General features: G+C 40.0%; 2 protein-coding genes across 2 annotated transcripts; both read right to left on the bottom strand.

The window, feature by feature from the left end:
- Positions 1 to 240: 240 nt before the first annotated feature.
- Positions 241 to 1,527, bottom strand: LOC122034051 (glucan endo-1,3-beta-glucosidase-like). Its single transcript, XM_042593187.1, has one exon. The coding sequence runs from the start codon at positions 1,525 to 1,527 to the stop codon at positions 241 to 243; it is 1,287 nt and encodes a 428-aa protein (XP_042449121.1).
- A 675-nt stretch (positions 1,528 to 2,202) lies between these two features.
- LOC122034756 (protein RADIALIS-like 3) lies at positions 2,203 to 3,174 on the bottom strand. Its single transcript, XM_042594096.1, has 2 exons — positions 2,727 to 3,174; positions 2,203 to 2,400 (listed from the first exon to the last, which is right to left on the bottom strand). The coding sequence occupies exons 1-2, from the start codon at positions 2,996 to 2,998 to the stop codon at positions 2,376 to 2,378; spliced, it is 297 nt and encodes a 98-aa protein (XP_042450030.1). The 5' UTR covers positions 2,999 to 3,174; the 3' UTR covers positions 2,203 to 2,375.
- Positions 3,175 to 21,147: the final 17,973 nt, after the last annotated feature.

Genomic DNA, 21,147 nt, shown 5'->3' with positions numbered 1-21,147 from the left:
TATCTTTTTTTATAGCTAGCCGACTTCTTGTAATTGCAGATTTTTAAGGGAGTATCTATTAATTACGAATTACGAATCTCCAATATATAGCAATACTTACTTGCAAGAGCTAACAGCGAGGGTCTTCGTACTATTAAGTAAAATGGAAGTAAAATAAGGATAAAAAAAAATCAACACTTCAAAATCTCTAGATTATATTGCCGGCAAGAGTACGTAGTTTAGTTCTAGATTTATACAAATCTAGAACTTGACGTCGACACCGATGGCGAGGCTGCCGTCGAAGTTGAAGATGCCGCTGTGCTTCCCTATGTCATTACTTCCGCCTCCGCTCCCGGCGAACATATTCGACAGGTAGACCTCCACCGCCTGTTTCGGCTGCTTGGGCGTCCCCTTGGCCTGAAGCACCCACGAGACGATCCCATCCAGGAACGCCGCGGCGTTTGAAGGCGAGGCGACCTGGTTTCCGGTCGTCGGCCACCCCGTCCCCGACACTAGCACCTTTATCCCCGGGTACCCTTCTCTCTCCATTGCCGCCTCCAGCGCGTCAATCATCACGTCGAATATGTTGGTGTACTTCAGGCCGCCGTCGGTCACGGTCCCCGCGTTTGCTTTGAAGAGGAAGAAGTCCAAGGCCAAGCCCTGGTGGTTTTCGAGGAATCTGAGGAACGGGGACAGGTTTACCATGAACGGCGACCCCGTCTCGGAAGAGAACTTGAGTATGGGCCGCACGACCGCGAGGCTGAGCGGCGAGAAGGTGCCGGCGGAGGGCGGCATCAGAACGCTGAGGATGTGCGAAGAGCACGGCGAGGAGATTTTGATGGAGGAGTCGAGCTTCAGGGCCTGCAGCGCCTGGTGGAAGGCGCGCATGCAGTCGATGAGGTGGTTCACGATGGCGATGTTGGTGCCGAGGACCTCGTTTCCGACGGTGATGTACGTGACCTGCTCCGCGTTGATGTAGTTGAGGACGCTGTACTTGATCCAGTGGAGGCAGGCTTCGACTCCGCCGATGGATAACTGGACGATGAGGTCGTTGGGCACGCCGACCATGAGGCCGATGCCGGTGCCGTTGAGGGCGCCAATGAGATCGGGGATGGGAACGAGGAGGCGGAGATTGGTGATGTTGTGTGATTTGAGGATTTGGAGGATGGTGGAGGGCGAGGGGAGATTCTGGCCGTCGTACCCGAGAGTCACGCCGATGGATCCTCTAGCGTGAAAGCCGATGGATGTCGACGATGAGGAGGAGGTTTTTTTATCGTCTGTGGAATTAGTCGTGGATGAAGATGGAGGACTCGGCGATGCCGGTTGATTGCTAGTGTCCGATGAAGATGATGGTGGCAGCGGCGTCGAGGAACCTTGGTTACTAGTGCCGGATGACGAAGGCGACAGCGAGGAGGAGGTTTTGTCGGCAGATCCATTGTTGGGATTGTGATGTCTACGGCATCTGCAGACGATGGTGCCATTATGGGCCTCAACTGCAGTGACGAGGAAGAAGAGGAGGAAGAGGAGAAGCGTAGAAATGGATGACATCTTTTGATTTCTAATAAAAAAAGTCACGTTAATCGAAGCTGTTCCTAATCAAACACTCAATCGAAGCATGCCTACGTATATGCATGTGTATATAGTGTTGAATTTCTACATCTCGAGTGGGAAAATTAATCGTGGGAAGATTAATCGCCGGGAACGTCGGGAATGACCGATATATGTTCGAATTGCCGTTGCTTTCTCCCCTCTCTTTGCTTGTCCAAGACTTGGATGTCAATCTCATTTATGATCTTTCAATTTCACAATGGTTCAATTCCCAGCACCTAAATATATCAGACACTATAATTTGACTTTGCCTGTCCCGAACTCCAAGGACTTCAATGTTACAATGTCTAAAATAATACTAAAAGTCACCCAAAAAATTTTAAAATAAAAGATTTAATGGTTTGTTTCGTGTTTAATGGTTTCTTTTTTTTTTATTGGTTCTGCATTAAAGAAAATCGGACTGTTGTCCATATATATTGTGCTTCTGGTTCTTTCCATTTATCTCTCGGGCACTTCTTGTGCTTTTGATTTATGTTTGATTGCCTCAGTTTCACACGGACAGATATTATACTGGAAGAACAGACCTGTACCTAACAAACCGTTCACTAATTACATGAGCCTAGGAAGACAGGTAATTAATAGTTATCTGTTTAATGACGAGTAGTTGCATATGTATTTAAGTTACTAAAGAGCAGTAGTTAAATCTCAACAACTTTTCACATTATGTTCAAGCTGATTCTAGGACGGTAAACGAGCTTAGACATTTTATGAATACTAAACCAAACAATTCAAGTTGTTTCCTTCTCAGCACAGCTTTCGAATTTCGTGAACTTGATTTCCCCGCTTTATTAATGGAGCTTTAAATACCTGAGCCTGCAACATGATTAGTCGAAACCATTTGTAACTCAGTCTGAAAGCTAAAAATGGAAAGGCACATTCAGACATTGAATTATCTGGAAGATCATTGTACATGGATTTAATTAAAAGCATGCAATATACGAAAACTAGATGCATGAATGATCCAACTTTGAAATGAAGTATTTGAGTCTCGGCACAAGTTTCTTTGAAGTGATACATGACTAAAATGACTAAAATACTTAGTTGTTCTTTAATATCATCGCAATTAGTGCAAAATTAAAAGATGGATGGTTGGAGAAACAATGATGAGAGGAAGGGGGAAAGAAAGTCTGTTTACCTACCTTTGCTCTTCACTAGCTCCACTTTCCCTATCACCAGATACCTTATAGCTGGGATATGGTACCAAGCCTGACTCAATGTGTCTGAGGTCCTCCACCAGTAGCTCATAGTGTTTCTTCACTTCCTCAGCTGTTTTCCCTCCAACAGCCCTAGCTACATTCTGCCAACGGTCTGGTGTGTCCTTGTCGTACACTGCTAGAGCTCTCTCAAAGAGCTTGTTTTGCTCTGGGGTCCATAATGAACCCAAGGTTTGCGCGAGTGATTCGGATGCCATTATGACTGAGTGGAAGGAAGAAGCAAGTGGTAAGATGTTGATTATCCTTCTTTGCTTGAGGGTGGATTGATATGGGGAGTGATGGCTGGAGACACTTCTTATAAAGACCAGAGAGAGGCGCAGTGGCACCAAGTGTATAATAATGTTTGAGAAGAGGAATTGGAGTACTCTCCAAATAGTTTGCTTCAAGACCACAAAATGGAGCCAAGGAATAAGCAAGGGCATTTATCTTATTAGCATGGCTTTGAACTGAAGATTCTTTTGATTTTCTATGGTTTTACTGATTAGAAAATGGTTCACTAGAAATATGGAACTTTTAGTCTCAACAATTCTGATGGATATATAATTGCTACATACCTCTTCCTCTTGATAACTACAGATATATCATACCTTTAGTTTTGCCACTCCTTTGTTAACCATCAAATGTATTTTTTTTCACTCGTGATATCTTCCAGATAAGACACAAGGCAATCAAGAGTAGTATAATAAAGAAGTCAGCTTGAGAATGTTATCTAAGAATTGAGTTTTGTCAGCTAGGGAAAGTCTCACTTGGCAAGTTTGAGATCGAATTTAGTGGTTAAATTTTGTTTAGGAAAGTTTTGGAACACCATTGTGTGAAATCTATGATCAGTTGGAAAGCAATTTTCATCCCATCTGGCAACAATTAAAACTCCAAAGTTCCTCTAAGAAACTCAGTTGAAATCTCTCTGTTAATACACTCAGACAAAAATATAGAGGAATTTAACTATTACTTTACCTAATTAAACTACCTAGCTTTCAGGTACTTGTTTATGGAATCAGTTCTGCGTGCTTTTCCAAAGGCATGCTTTTGTACTGATGCTATATTGTGTCGAGATGATCTTTATATGATTGATAATCAAAAGATGAGATACAAAACTGATGAGATGATAAGATAGTTAATGCATTTGAAAAGTTTGTGTAAAAGTTGCACTCGATAGCTATTAAATCTGTGGTTCAGATCATTAGGATAAGCCTAAAGGACAATAATTGTGGACAAAGTTGGAGTTAGATTTACTTTGAGTAAACATTGTCCATCCTTTTTAATATTCCTTTTTTGTTATGACATGCATTTTCATAAGAAACCAGCATCATCATGATTTAGACTCGATCTGAAAAAGAAATTCAATATTTTTGATCCACTCCAATTGGTTCGGCCAATTTATACTGCTGACCGCGAAGCTCCAAATATGCTGGTTCATCCCTATCATGTTTCTCTCTACTTGTTCATCCCTATCATGTCTTTTTACTTCTACACTTGTTATTTGAAGGTACTTTAGATTTGTGAAAGAATACCAGAAAGAAAAGTGGAGGCCAACCATGATATTCCTATGCTTAAATAATGTTTCTTGGTTGGTTTTGATGCAACAGTTTTCTAAAGACTTGTTAATTCAGCAGAATATTAAGCAAATAGACATCTAAAAATTTATCATTTTGAAAAAAAAAGAAGAAAAGTTGAGAAAAGTTGATTGATCAAACCAGCGGTTCTAAAATCAATTAAACAAATAATTTAAATAATCTCAAAAACCTAACGACGTAAAAGACAAAAATAATCTAAAAACAAACTAAAATTCAGTTTTTAGAGGCGAACTATGTTCTAAAACGGTCCACATCAGTTTTTTTTTAACTGATAACTATATTTGCTTTAGATAGAGGTGAACTATGTGAGCTAAATCCATGTCATTATTGGGAATATGTTTATAAAACAGATATTTATTATTAATTGTTAATTTAAATAAAAAATATTTATTTATTGTTTGATTGTTTTATAATTACTTGTATAAAAATGAATATCTATATAAAATCCATAATATATTATTGTAACTATGATTTTAATATATAAGAGGATTAAAATCATAGATAATATATTTTAAAAGTCCATGATCCATTAAAATATGGATCTTTAATTGGTAATGATTAATATAATTTGTTGACATTATGAATATGACAGTCTTATCTGGACCGTGTAGTGTCACTAAGCAAAGATATTTTATATAATATAATTCTAGAAGACGAGGATTAGATGTGATTTTAGAGTCTTTGTTTAAAGTACCATTACAAAGATTCGAATCAACATCGCCAAAATGATTATATGTAGATCAATCTCAATTCTGAATAGTCATAGACTCTTTGTTTATATTTATGGGTCTCTTGATTTGTTTGTTAAAACCTATTTTAATAATAGACGTAACACTTACATTTTAAAGACTTGGTTATACATTCAGTTGGGAATATGATTTATAGATACGGAATCCATAACTTCCGAATGATGTTAAAATGGTTCTCTTAAGTGTTGATTCTAGCACTGAATAATTTGAGCACTCTAATTCATAATTAGATTATGAATTAACTGTTTACTAGTGAATTAATGGTAGTTAGGTTTTAGGTACAGACAGAGAGGTAAAACAGTAATTTCACCCGACTCTATTTGTAAAAAAAATAGTATCGCCACATTAGCGCCCAACCACTACAATCATTATCCCATACACTTAGCAACTAAGACAGCCTTGGGAGCCATTCACCCAGCTCTATTTGTAAATCATAAATGAAGGGTCAATCGACATGTAATGATTATACCAATATAGTATTTAAATCTTTTGAGTAAACACGTTTCATAATTCTCAACAGTGCAATTTTGAGTTTTAGTAGAATAATCTTGGAGTTAATAAATTAGATAATTAATTTAAAATTTTTAATTAATTTTATCTAAATTCATTTGAATTTGAAATTATGGGTCTAGGATTCGTAAATCATCATTGTGTAATCACGATGAATACTCTTAAATAATAAATTTGATTAATTATTTGTTCTCATAAAATTTATTAAATAATAAAATTATTTATTATTTAAACCATAGGAATATTCTATTTGTAATTTGATTACAAATAAAATATTAAAAAGACAAGAAATAATTTTAAAAATCAAATATTTGGCGATTAATATTATCGGAAAGAAAAATAAATAAAAGTAGATCTCTGATCCCACGTCTTAAAATATGTCCTCCTCTCTTTTTTCATGAGAATTTTTGTAAAAGATTCTATTATTAATTTGTGAGAAAAGTTAAAAGAATTAACTAACATTTTTGTTCATTGGTTGATTAGGAAGATCGTGGTATTGAAAGGATTCCGGTGACCTACAAATCTCAAACACCAACTTAAGTTCCAAAAGATTTTTGGTAATGTTTCTAATCTTTTTGTAGAATTGTAAAAAATATTATATGTTTACATGTTTAATTACAAGATAATTTATAAAATTCTTATAATTAAATTAGATCATTTGCTCCATCTTAATAAAATTGTTTTGTTGTGAAAAAAAATAAAAGTCATTTAATCTAATTTTTCACACTTTCCTTTGCCCATCAAACATTAAAATCCAACAGAAACATCTCCCAGAAGGAAAGAAAAAAGTGATACAAAGCGGCTTTGACAGGATCAACTAGAATCTTTGTTGACTTTGAACCCTCAAGTCACTTGTGAGCTTTAATTACAAAATGAAAATTGCACCTTTCTACGTGATTCAATATGATTTGACATTTAGTTGAAGGCCATCTAGGCTTGTGGTGGACTAGACCGACTGGTGGTTGTTTATTTCAGGAGTTAGGACTTGGGTCATGGCTGTAAGAATTGAATCCAATAGAAAAAGTTGCCACTGGGTCATGGCTAGTTCAATTTGTTTGTGTCTATCAGACTGTCAGTGTGCATCTTCCATCCTATTCTATAACCGAACGAATTAGAGGTCAGATCTTTTCTTTCGAGAAAAACTAGAAAAGGATTGCAAAAGTAGACCCACAAACTCATTCAGCGAGGAGATAATGTAAGAGGCGAAAGAAAGGGAAAATTTTTGCAAAATTTAAAAAATGTCTCTTGAAATAATATTTCGAAAGTTAAAAGAGGCAACCCTGGAAGGAGAGCTCCTCCACTTCCGAATCAGAATAACATGCAGCAAACGAAATATATCAAGCTTTAGCAACTCAACCTGCGAATGTGGAAGTGCAGCCAAGGTGCAAACTAGTTGGAAAAAAACTAACCGTGAAAGGAGGTTCTTATCATGCCCTAAATGGCCAGGGAGTAATTATTTTACTGCTGCTAAATTCTTTTTCTTTTTTTTGGAAATTTGAATTGTAACAAAGAAATCCTTCGGTATAGGGCTGTGATACATGCAGATTTTTAGCTTGGCTTGCCTGAAATGTGCAAGAGGTTGAAGACCATTATTCCTAGTTTATTGTGAAGAATTAATGAAATGGAAAAAGAAAACGAGAAGCTTAAAGTCAAGCAAAGGCGATTGGGATGGATAATTGCGATGTTGGTTTTGATTGTTTTAATAATTTACTAACCTGAAGAAGCTACGCTCGTCCAATGTTGATGTTTGTGTTCTTATGTTGATGTAGTTACGCGAATTTGATGGAGTGCAGTAGTATCTACGTGTGTAACATTTTGTGTTAGGTATGATGTATTGCCAAACACTTGAAATGCATGGTGTTTTGCACACTTTATGTAGTCTTCTATCTTATATGTAATGAAGCCAATGTTGGGCATTTTGTCTTGGGCATTTTCTCAAACACTTGAGAGGCATTGTAGTCTTCTTACTTATATGTGTAAAATGAAACAAATGTTGAGCATTTTGTCTTGGGTATTTTCTCAAACGCTTGAGAGTCACGATGTTTGGTACTCTTTAGGTACTCTTTTATTTGTATGTAATAAAGCCAATGTTAGCATTTTGTGTTGAGCATTTTTGTCAAAAACTTAGTAATCGATTTGGTGTTTGGCACAATCAAGAATGAAACTGAAATCAACAAGAACTGTTTAATTCAATTTAATATCAAAAGAAAAATTTCAGCACTTACCACAACCTACAACAATTTCAGCACTTCACAAAACCTACAACATTTTCACCACTTCCACAAAACCTACAACGCTGAGTAAGAAACATAAAAAACTTATGCACATACAAGTTCTTCAAAAAAGAAACCATTCAACCCAAAATCAAACTAGTAGATGGATTAAAACTATAGAAAATGTCAAACACAAGAATCCATCCAAAAAAGGAATTTTACATCAAAGCCTAATCAAGCTTTATCGACTTTTTTTTTGTTAGGATCTTTCCAGCAATATCATCCTTGTGTGGATTTGAAGTGTTCGTAGATGATTGCGTGCCACCTAAAAAGGTTGGAATTGGCAGACCAAATTTCTCATACACACTCTATTGATGTCCAGCTTGAACTGAGGCACCCAATGCAGGAACAGTTATATCAAAAAACTCAAACAACTGTCTAAAACCAGCAGTTGTCCCATCTTAAATGCAATTCAAACGTTTGTTTGCATTCTCTCTAACCACATTCATACATATGTTCATATCAGGATGCTCAATACCCTAATCATTGAAGGACTCCGACATATAAGTATCCCGTGAAGGTTTTGATGAGATCAACCAAGTTAGAGTTAGATCCTGTTGCGTTTTGATACCCTGTGTCTAAGTGTGTAGGAACTTAGCAGCACAGAAAATTGAGCGAAAGATACAGCTAGCGAGAAGGACGACACGGGAGAGAGTCGACAAGCTCAGTGCTTCCGAGGGACGAGGTGCTACGGAAGAGTACACTGACGGACGAGAAGGAAGCGCGCGGTGGTTCCGAGGGATGAGAAGTCGGAGCGAAAGACTGCTCGAAGGCTTGAAAATGGGTTCGGGTGAGCCCTATTTCGGATGGCTGAAATCATCCAAGCGAGTGGAGCTGGAGCGGAAGACCCTGGTCCGGGCGCTCAGATCACCTAGGTGCTCCCGAGGCGTCTCGCCCCGAGGGAGCTGGAATAGCACCGTTCGGGCGTCTGGAACCCTTCCGGACGCTCGAAATTGAAAGTTTATCGAAACACATATTGTCGCGATCTGGTGCGACGCAGATAAAATTCTATCCATGTCCAGGCGCCTGGAACCCTTCCAGGCGCCTCGATCAGGGCTATAAATATAGTCATGATCCTAGAAGCTAAACAACAACACTTGTAATCAATTCTCTTTCTGTTTAACTTTGTAATTGAGTGCTTCAACTGCTGTAAGAGGCTTCCCCGCCTGAAGGAGACTTTTAGTGAGCTTTACTTGCCTTGGATTAACAACCACCTAGGTTGTAACCAAGTAAACGATCTGTTTCTTTCTTTCTTTAATTAAGTTTCTTTTTATGCAAGTGTTTCTTAATTTAGCTTGAAAAGACGAGAAATATTTTATTTTTATTTTAGGCTATTCACCCCCTCTCTAGCCGGCCGCCAAGGGACCAACACCGCAAATGGTCTTTCACACTAATAACTTTAGGATTCAAACTCTCTACTGTTAGGGTCGAAATATGTGGCAATGTGGCAAAAGGCGAAATCGCTCGCCCCCAGCGCCCCCGCCGCACCCGACCCAAGGCCATCACGAGGGAGGTAAATCACAACATCCTGAGCGAGCATGTGGCAGGTGGGGTGAGTTGCACAGGGACCGGGGATTTACGCCCCGACTACCTTGAGTTTCGACCCCGCGACCTCATGTGGCAAGCATCCCACCACATACCAACTCGGATGACCTGTGGGGTCCTGTTAGGGTCGAAATATGCTAAGGGGGGGGGGGGGGGGGGGGGGGGGAATAGCTCACCGTGCGCTTTTTGCTTGCTTTTTTGATGATGATATGCAGTGGAAAATACTCAAGCAATGCCAACACTAGGATTTACTTGGTATCCACCTCAAGAAGAGGTGACTAATCTAAGGATTCAGCACTCACTCACTCATCCACTATGAAAACACTCATTCACGGTAACTACCGAAGGCGGAGAAGCCTTGTACAAGCTCACACACAAAGATATACAAGAAGAACAAAATACAATCTAACACAATATCAAATCTTACAAGATTTACACGGCGAAAATCCTAGCTTGCTTTTCTTCTTGCTTGAATACACCTCTTGACTTGCTTGGAAGTGCAACAACACTCCACTCTAAGCCTCTAAGATCTGGTGTGTGTCAGTGAGCTAAGTGGAGAATAGATCGTGAAGATCGAAGGAGAAATGCTCGAAGCCATTGTTAACGTTCCACGAGTGTACGGATACGCCGTCAGTAATAAAGAAAGATATCATATCCACAGGGGCTGGTTATAACCACTAAAGATATCTCAACACGAATTAGCTAAACAACTAATCAATTGATTTATAAAAACTAAGTGCAACTATGAAAAGTAAAGCATAGAAGTAAAAGCATAGAAACAGGAAAAAGGGCTATGATAAAAGGATTCTAGGAGTTTTGGTTTCTTTGTAATGTTATTCAATGTAAATAATCTACCAAATCTTATTCCTCAATTGTCCATCATTTGTAGAAGGTTGCCGATTCTCTCTTGCAATAGAAACCGGCTTAGGACTAAAATCTATATCTAAATGTGATCAATTAGGAATGATTCCTATGATGTCCATACACGGGCTTGCTTGTCACGTGCGTCCCTCGGATAATCAACATAGAAATTCATTACTGTTGGTGCAGCGGAGGCCGGCAAGAGGGGGTGAATTGCCTGCACAAATTAAAACTACCCTCCTCGGATCTTTTAACTCAGAATAAAAGCAATAGTAAATAATAAAATAATCAAAACAATAAAGCTAAACAGAAGGACAGAGAAGACCAGGAGTTAACCTGGTTACAACCAAGTAGGTTGTTAATCCAGGGCGATGAAGAGCGCACTAGAAGAATCTCCTTCTCTGAAGGCGGAGAAGCCTTTTACACTTTGGAAGCTTAGAACTATTGCTAGGAAAGACTACATAGTTGATTGCTTGAGTTGTTGGTTATTTCCTAGGTCCAGGGGCCTTTTTATAGCTCCTGGAAAGTCTATCCCGAGGGTCCAAGGCGCCTCCAACAAGGTTCAAGGCGCCTCCAACTCGGTGTAGAGGATAGAACTCTATCCGCTGCGAACGGTCAATTTTGACCAGGCTGAAGGTGCCTCAAAGCAGGTCTGAGGAGCCTCAGTGCTTGAGGCGCCTCAGATTGAGGCTCGAGGCGCCTCAGCTTGAGGCGCCTTCAACATTGGTTGAAGGCGTCTCGAGCAGTCTTCTCAGCTCCGTTTCTTTTTTACTTTGACTTCCGAAGCTCCGTTTGTTTGGGTGATTGCGGCCAACCGAAATAGGACTCACCCGAACCCAATTTCCGGCCTTCTCCTCGAGCAGTCTTCCGTCCCGGCTTAACGTCCCTCGAACGCCGTGCATGTTCTTCTCGCCCACCGGTGTATTCTTCCGCAGCTCTCTCGTCTTTCGGACGCACCGAGCCCGTCGGCTCACTTCCCGTGCCATCCTTCTCGCTAGCTGCGTCTTCCGCTCGACTTCCCGCGCTCCTAAGCTCCTGCATACTCAGACGCAGGGATCAAACACAAAGCAGGACCTAACCAACTTGGTTGATCACTTCAAAACACCACGGGGTCCAACAATCTCCCCCTTTTTGATGTGCATCAACCTAAGTTCAAGTTAGGGTTAACATAGACAAGTAGTAATTTTTAAATAAAATTACTAAACTAAGATGTTAAGCATAAGTTTGCAATAAATAAAATTGCAACTACTTAATTAAGATTTAATCAGAATTTTTCAAAAATATTTTTAAAAATTCTCTCCCCCTAAACTTGTACTTCTCTTTCTCCCTTTGATCACAGCAAAAACGGGATAATAATAAGAGAATATGAAAGCAAATTTTAAGTTAGAAAAATCTCTAACCAAGATGATTTTTTTTAAAAAAATATCTAATCAAAAATGAATTTTTAGAATTTTTTTAAAAAATTTCTAAGTAAACTGAATTTTTAGAATTTTTCAAAATAATATCTAAGCAAAAATGAATTTTTAGAATTTAAAAAATTTCTAAGTAAACTGAATTTTTTGAAAATTTTCAAAATAATTTCTAAGTCAAAATTAATTTTTAGAATTTTTCAAAAATGTTTGAAAAAACTTTCAAAGCATTATTTAATTTTAGTTTAATGCTTTTCCAGAAAGTTAATCAAACATTTTTATTTCAATATTTCAGCTTCCAGGTCGTGGCGAGGCACTAGACCTTCTTGATTATTGGAGCGACAACCACTTCCTTAGACAAAGCTTCATAAGGAAATTTTAACGTTTAATTTTTCTTCTGAAAGCCTTAAAATTTTTTTTTAATCTAGTAAGAATTTTGGAATCCAGTATAGATTCCTTCCTACTGGGTTATTCAAAAATTTAGGGGTACATAATTTCTGGGGACTTTCCTAAGTTGTCCCTGATGCTTTCTAATATACCAATTCAATTTTCCATAAATTCTTAATTTTGATTTTGGAAATTTATTTAAGCATGCATCATTATTCTTCAATTTCTCAATTTCAACTTTTAATTTTTCATTTTCTAGTTTTAGATTATCATACATTTCTAGTGGACATGCTTTTGCTAGGTTCAATTTCAATTCAACATTTTCTTTTTCTAATTTGAATAAGTCTTTAGAAAGAGACTTAATAAATTGAAACGATTGAGTAGGGGTTAGATTGCGTACCTAACTTACCTGACTCGGTGATGCTCCCCTTTCATCGTTGCTTTCTTCGTCTGAAGTTCCTTCCCCTTCATCTATGCTCATTTCTGAGCTTGACTCTTCTTTCAGCTGATGACTTGCCATTAGAGCTAACCCCGAGAATTCTTCGAGGTCAGATTTGGAGGATGAGTCTGACCATGTGGCTTTCAGGTTCTTGTATCTGGAGGATTCTGGCTTCTTGTACTTTACCTTTTCCTTCTCTTTCTGTTTGCTCTTCAATTTCGGGCAGTCATCCTTGATGTGTCCTTCTTCGTTGCAATTGTAGCAACAGACTGTCCTTGTCTTTTGATGACGTTTCTCGACTGCGATCTAAATTTGTTAGATTTGAAAAACTAATTAAAACGTCTTACCATTAATGCAGCTTCGTTTTCGTCAATTGATGCATCAGAGTCAGAATCCTTTGTTTTTGCCTTTAAGGCAATGTTCTAACTAGTCTTCTCTACTCCATTGAGCTCTGTAACTCGAGATTCGTGAAGTTCAAAAGTAGAAAATAAATTTTCTAAAGTACTTACCTCGAAGTCCTTAGAGATGTAATATGCATCTACTAAGGATGCCCATTCTGGAGTTCTGGGGAAGGCGTTGAGCGCGTACCGGATGGAGTCCCGGTTCGTTACTTCTTCTCCAAGATTGATTAGTCGAGTTATTAGCTCCTTAATCCTTGCTTGGAGTTGCGCTACCTTCTCGCCTTGGTTCATCCGGATGTACGTAAGTTGAGTCCGGAGGATATCGCGTCTTGCAAGCTTCTCTTCGGATGTACCTTCGTGAAGCTCCAGGAATTTTTCCCAGAGGTCTTTCGCGGAGTCGTAGCTTCTGATTCGACTTACCTCTTGTGGTGGCAACACGCTAAGCAGGTGGAACTCTGCCTTTCCGTTGGCGACAAACTCAACTTGCTCCTTCTTGCTCCACTGATGCTCTTCTTTGTCTTTCGGAACTTCAAAACCATATTTCATAGTTAGTAAAATATCGAAGTCGGTTTTAAAAAATACTTCCATCCGACGTTTCCACGTTGCGAAGTCTCCGTCGAACTTCGGGAGATGAATATTCGCTCCGGCCATCATCTTGATCGTTGTGCTTAAGTCGGCGGTTAGTCCTTCTGAGGCGGTCTGGCTCTGATACCAATTGTTGGTGCAGCGGAGGCCGGCAAGAGGGGGTGAATTGCCTGCACAAATTAAAACTACCCTCCTCAGATCTTTCAACTCAGAATAAAAGCAACAGTAAATAATAAAATAATCAAAACAATAAAGCTAAACAGAAGGACATAGAAGACCGAAAGTTAACCTGGTTACAACCAAGTAGGTTGTTAATCTAGGGTGATGAAGAGCGCACTAGAAGAATCTCCTTCTCTGAAGGCGGAGAAGCCTTTTACACTTTGGAAGCTTAGAACTATTGCTAGGAAAGACTACACAGTTGATTGCTTGAGTTGTTGGTTATTTCTAGCTCCAGGGGCCTTTTTATAGCTCCTGGAAAGTCTATCCCGAGGGTCCAAGGTGCCTCCAACAAGGTTCAAGGCGCCTCCAACTCGGTGTAGCGGATAGAACTCTATCCGCTGCGAACGATCAATTTTGACCAGGCTGAAGGCGCCTCAAAGAAGGTCTGAGGCGCCTCAGTGCTTGAGGCGTCTTAGACTGAGGCTCGAGGCGCCTCAGCTTGAGGCGCCTTCAACATTAGTTTAAGGCGCCTCGAGCAGTCTTCTCAGCTCCGTTTCTTCTTTGCTTTGACTTCCGAGGCTCCGTTTGTTTGGGTGATTGCGGCCAACCGAAATAGGGCTCACCCGAACCTAATTTCTGGCCTTCTCCTCGAGCAGTCTTTTGTCCCAGCTTAACGTCCCTCGAGCACCGCGCACGTTCTTCTCGCCCACCGGTGTACTCTTTCGCAGCTCTCTCGTCCTTCGGACGCACCGAGCCCGTCGGCTCACTTCCCGTGCCGTCCTTCTCGCTAGCTGTGTCTTCCGCTCGACTTCCCGCTCTCCTAAGCTCATGCACACTCAGACGCAGGGATCAAACACAAAGCAGGACCTAACCAACTTGGTTGATCACATCAAAACACCACGGGGTCCAACAATTACTTCTCAACCCATATCAAGATATAAAAGATTAATGCATACAATCTATCCTACCCCTTGAATGACCTTATTTCACCTTCAAGATTATCCCTCAATCGTCCTTACATGACCTTGTCTGTCACGTACGTTCCTTGAATAATCGAATGAGGAATTACCTCTACAAGATACACAAGATACTCAAACATTTAATCAAGTATGGTAATTAAGTCCAATCGTAACAATCCACACAAGATCAAATAGATACAAACAAGACAAAATCATAGAAATAAGAAATTGGCAAATCCACAAGAGTTTACATGAAATCATATTACAAATACTCCCTCCATCCTAAAACAAGGAGATCTAATCCATAGAACAAGAAGAGAAATCCAAAGACAAGAAGGTCATAAGCATCTTGATTCCAAAATCCAAGAAGGGAAAGGGAAGAAAAGCTTATCTATGATGAAGAAAGGTCTTCGGATCCAATCCTTGATCTCGGAGTCGATTCGTTGAAGATATGCCCTTAGATCGCCGGAAAATCCCTCCAAGAAGGTGAGGAATCACTCAAATCTTGTTTTTCCTCCCAAAAGGGAGAACTCCCCCTTCAAATGATAGAAGAGACCCTTATATAGAGCAGGGCTTTGGGCGCCACACGACCCCGAGGCACAACCGTGTGAAGCTCACACAGTCTAGCTCATTCTCTTCACTGCCCATCTTACATGGTCATGTGCTGCACATGACCGTGACATGTTCTGCCACTGCCCATCTCACACGACCGTATAGATCTACACGACCTGTGTTGCCTCCTGCTCTGGAACTCATGCACGACCGTGTCTGGGACACGGCCAGGGTTTGTTTGGCTTCTGGAAGGCTTGCATGACCATGTAGATCTACACGGTCGTGGCTCTCTTTGCTTCAAAATTGGCACGGTCGTGTGATGCACACACGGTCATGGCCTTTTCCTTTTTTGCAGAAGCTACACGGGAAAGTTTAACCACACGGCCTGGACACTCCTCTGCTCTGCCAATGCTGCATGGGTGAGCATCACCACACGACCCAGGTCACTCTCCGAGACATGGTCGTGTGGCACTTCCAAGATGGTGTCTTCCTCCTTACGTTAGTTTGTAGATTTTCCCTCGATCATAAATTCTTCTCCAAATACAACTCTTGCGTACAGAAAATGCACAAAAGCAGATTTTCGAACAAAAAGAGTAAATATTTTAAAAGCAAAGCTGGAAGTACGAAAATGCATAGATAAAGCATGCGCAAAATATGTGAATGTGCGTCAAAGTATGCTAAACAAGTGTATAAAATCTACACACATCACACCCCCCAGACTTAGACTTTTGCTTGTCCTCAAGCAAAAATGTCGTAATCTTAATTCATATGCTCTACAATGCAGTCATAATCCCTAATGTACTTTCCTAAATCTATCAAAAAGTTTCATTAACAAGCATGATCATGGAGACAAGTCAAGCATGGCTCAAGCATAAGTCTCTTGTGCACAGTGCAAAAAGTGACCTAAACTTTTTAAGTTTTAATCTATGTCCTAGTCAAGTCATCATCCAGATGAGTTCCTAATGTTTCTGGTGATAGGCACTTACCTGCCACACATTTGGTTCGTATTTCTCAATCAACCGTGGGTCTCAAAGACGTGCTCAATCTCAAGAGAAGTTAAGCAATCATTTCCTTAGTAACCTAACTCGGTCTCAAAGGGGTGACTTACCAGATTTCACTCACGACAACTGTTTTTTATATCCCTTATTGACTTTTTTATTTATATAAGAATTTGCATTGTGCAAAACTTATTTACAAATGTACTTTTAGCACAAATGTTGGGATATTTTGATTTTTTTTTCAAATGAGCTTACATGATTTGAGTATCATCCAGTAACCAAAATGAAGTTTGAGAAATTACCATGGAAACCAAGTACTAAAAAAACAAGATGAATCATGACTATTTCAATGATATCAACTATCCAAGCTTAAGTATAGTGAAAGTAAGATCCTTAAGGTCAAGCCAAATTTCAAACTTAATTCCATATGATACTTAGCTTATTTCATGCTACTCAAGATAGAGAAAAGAAATACACTAAGCATACTACTAGCATCATTTACAACATCATGAATTAAGATAATAAACGTGCTAACATTTTTACTAAAAGATAAGAAAGCATATAAGTGAAGTTTGATGTTTTTTTCTCAATGGGGATACCACAAAACTTTTCAAAAGATAGTCAAGTGACTATCAAAACAATCCAAGCAAAATAAGAACAAATGCAAAACAAAACAAAAAATGCATAATTTTTCAGGTTTTCAAACCACCCCCCAGACTTAAACTTTTCATCGTCCCGATGAAATCAATATGGTAGAGGAGGTGGACGAGGGAAAAGAGGTCTACGTCGTTGCCCAATAGGAAAACTAGGAAAACCTGGGGCTTCACTCAGGACTCTATGATATTCATAAAGAGCATCTACTTGTTGGCTAGTAATACTCATGCTCTGCATAAAATCCCTCATTCTAATTTGATCAATATCATAGTCCTGGACAAATTCGACCACTTGACCTTGAAAATTCTTCATAAACTGAAACTGATCTTGTACTTCTCTAAACTGGTCGCCTGATAAAGAAAAGCGACTTTCCAACAGTGTTCGTTGGGCATTTTGCTTCTCATGAAGTGAGTCCAGAGATGCACGGAAATATGAAAAATCAAATCTGGAGGGACCCGTACCATAGGCAAAAGAATGTCTAGCAGGCTCCGGATGTCCGGAGGGCTGCGGGTGTCCAGATGACGAGGGCTCAAGGTGTGGCTTTGTGTCTCCGGATATAGAAGGGGCATTCTCGGGGTCTAAATCAGTAATTACCCAATTAGCATAGTTGCGAATGGTGTAGGACCGTTGCGGCCGGCTAGAAGGGGGGGGGTTGAATAGCCCTGAAAAAATAAAACACAACCCTTCCCGACTTTTTCAAACTAACACTTGCATATAAAATAGAAAAACAATAAATCAAAACAGAAAAAGACGAGGCACCAGATGTTTACTTGGTTACAACCGGGGAGGTTGTTAATCCAAGAAAAATTATCGCATTATTATCTCCTTCAGGTGGAGAAGCCTCTTTTACAGTAATGTAGGCACAGAAAGAAAGAAGCTAATCTAAACAGTGGAAGCGCACAAGCGTTGTTACAATTTCTGAACTAATTAAAAAGCTTCTGGACCAAAGCTATATTTATAGCCTTGGTCGGGGCGCTTGGAGGGTTCCGGGCGCCCTGGGGGGGATAAATTTTATCCCCCAATGTTCAGATCGAGTCAAAGCTCGATCTGGTCAAACTTCACGGTCCGGGCACCCGGAAAGGTTCCGGGCGCCCCGGGCTGGTCCGGGCGCCCCAGACCCCCAAGTCAACAGATGTTGACTTTTCTCCGTTGGGAACTTTGCTCGGGTTTGGTCTGCCTCGGTCCGGGTCTTCTACTTCAGATCCGCTCACTTGGGTGATTTCTGCCATTCGAAAAAGGGCTCACCCGAACCCAACTTCCGGTCTTCTCGAGCGGGCTTCCCTCCGGCTTCTAGTCCCTCCGAATCGCCGCGTGTTTCCTTCTCGTCTGCCGGCGTACTCATCCGCTGTCTTCGTCCCTCAGATACACCACGTGCCGTCCTTCTCGCTAGCTGCGTCTCTTGCTCCTCGAGCAGTCTTCCGTTCCGGCTTTCGTCCCTCGAAACCACCGCACGCTTCCTTCTCGTCCGCCGGTGTACTCTTCTGCAGCACCTCATCCCTCGGACGCACCGCGTACCGTCCTTCTCGCTAGCTGCGTCTTCCACTCGACTACTTGTGCTCCTAAGTTCCTGCACACTTAGACACAAGGTTAGAAACACACATGACCTAACTTAACTTGTTGATCACACCAAAATAACATTGGGGTTCCAACAATCTCCCCCTTTTTGGTGTGAGCAAACCAAGTTAAGCTAGGGTAAAAATAGACATAAAACAAAACTAACTTAATTTGCAATTTAAGTTCAAAAATAAAACAAGTTAAATTCTGGTCTACCTTCCCCTAGACTTATACTTTTCCTTTTCCCCCTTTGATCACATAATAAATGGGGTCCAAAGAAAAAAAAATATAAGGGTAAAAAATTAAAAAAATTTGAGATCTTAAAAAAAAATTACAATAATAAATAGTCTCTGAAAATTTTAAGTAAAATTTTAAGAAAAATTTTCTAAGTATAGAAGAGAATTTTTTTTTTAAGAGAAAAAATTTTTCTAAGTAAAAATTTCATGTAAAAGTATTTTTTTAAGCATAAAAATATTTTGAAAAAAAATGTTTGAAAAACTTTAAAAGTATTAATTAATTCTAATTTTAATGCTTTGACAGAAGGTCAATTAAACATTTATTTTAATATTTTGGCTTCCAGGTCGTGGCGAGGCACTAGACCTTCTTGGTTATTAGAGCAACAACCACTTCCTTAGTCAAAGTCTCATAGAGAAATTCATTGTTTAATTTTCTCACTGAAAGCGCTAATTATTAATATTTAGACTAAGCAAGATTTAGGAATCCAATAAAGGTTCCAACCTACTAAATTGATTAAAAATTTCTTAGGGACATATTTTCTAGATATATTCTTAATTTGTCTCTGGTGATATTTAAAGTACCAATTTAAATTATTAAATCTTCTAAAATTGGTTTTAGATGAACATGCATAGTTTTTCAAGTTGTCTATTTGAATTTTCAAAATTTGATTTTCTAATTGTAATTTTTCATTTTTCAATTTTGATTTGTCTAATTCTTCTAAAGGGCAGGATTTAGCTAAAATTATTTTTAAATTTTTTATTTCCTTTTCTAATTTACAGCAGTCTTTAGTTAATAACTTAACAAACTTAAAAAGTTTATCGGGAGGAAGAGAACATACCTGACTTACCTTGTCGAGCTCGTTGTCCGTTTCTCCCCCTGAACTGCTGCTTGCTTCCGACATAGCTCCCCCTTCATCGATGCTCTCGATACTCATTTCGGAAGCGCTTGACTTGCAGTCGTCGTTTTGATGACTTACCATTAGAGCAAGTCCGGAGAATGTCTCGACTTCCGACTCCAACGACGTATCGTCCCATGTCGCCTTTAGGGCCTTTTGCTTTTGGATATGCTTCTTACCCTTCTCCTTGTCCTTGTTCTTTAGCTTGGGGCAGTTATCCTTGACGTGCCCTTCTTCGTCGCAGTGGTAGCAGCGGATCGTCCTTTTCTTTTTCCCCTGCGGATGACTAGTAGATCTGGATTTACAAAGTTTCTTGAATCTTCTTACCATCATTACCATTTCCTCGTCGTCGAGAGAAGATTCCGACTCTGGTTCGTCTCTCAAAACTTTGAGGGCGACGTTGTTCTTGGGCTCCTTCATTCCTGCACATCTTGACTCATGCACTTCAAATGTTGAAAAGAATTCTTCTAACGAATTTTTTTCTAAATCTTTAGAAATATAAAAGGCATCTACTAATGATGCCCATTTGGTATTTCTAGGAAAGGAATTCAGTGCGTATCTGAGAGAATCTCGGTTACTTACCTTTTCTTCGAGATTCGAAAGTCCGGTAATAATTTCTTTTATTTTTGAGTGCAGATGCGCGACTGTCTCATCTTCCCCAAGTCGCAGGCTGGTGAGCTGATTGCGAAGCAGATCTCTTTTGGTGAGCTTGGCTTCGGACGTCCCTTCATGCAGCTCGAGGAACTTCTCCCAAAGTTCCTTTGCCGAGTCGTAGTGTCCGATCCTGTTGACTTCTTGAGATGAAAGAACGCTTAGCAGATGGTATTCTGCTTTGCCGTTCGCCACGTATTCAGCCTGCTCCTTTTTTGTCCATTGACATTTTTCCTTACCTTCTGGAGCTACAAAGCCAGATTCCATTGTTAAAACTAATTCAAAATCTGTTGTAAAAAATACCTGCATCAATTTTTTCCAGGTGGCGAAGTTCCCTTAGTATTTCGGCGGGTGGATGCTTGGTCCGGCCATCTCATTGCTTCGTTCGGTGGTTAGTCCTCCTGAAGTGCCTTGGCTCTGATACCACTTGTAGGACCGTTGCGGTCGGCTAGAAGGGGGGGGGGGGTTGAATAGCCCTGAAAAAACAAAACACAACCCTTCCCGACTTTTTCAAACTAACACTTGCATATAAAATAGAAAAGCAATAAATCAAAACAGAAAAAGACGAGGCACCAGATGTTTACTTAGTTACAACCGGGGAGGTTGTTAATCCAAGGAAAATGATCGCACTACTATCTCCTTCAGGCGGAGAATCCTCTTTTACAGCAATGTAGGCACAGAAAGAAAGAAACTAATCTAAACAGTGGAAGCGCACAAGCGTTGTTACAATTTCTGAACTAATTAAAAAGCTTCTGGACCAAGGCTATATTATAGCCTTGGTCGGGGCGCCTGGAGGGTTCCGGGCGCCCTGGGGGGGATAAATTTTATCCCCCAACGTTCAGATTGAGTCAAAGATAGATCTAGTCAAACTTCACGGTCCGGGCGCCTGGAAGGGTTCCTTGCGCCCCGGGCTATTTCGGGTGCCCCGGACTGTTCCGAGCGACCCGGACTGTT

Source organism: Zingiber officinale, chromosome 11B (genome assembly GCF_018446385.1).
Source record: "Zingiber officinale cultivar Zhangliang chromosome 11B, Zo_v1.1, whole genome shotgun sequence".
NCBI lineage: Eukaryota > Viridiplantae > Streptophyta > Magnoliopsida > Zingiberales > Zingiberaceae > Zingiber > Zingiber officinale.
This window is presented reverse-complemented; position numbering and strand designations above follow the sequence as displayed.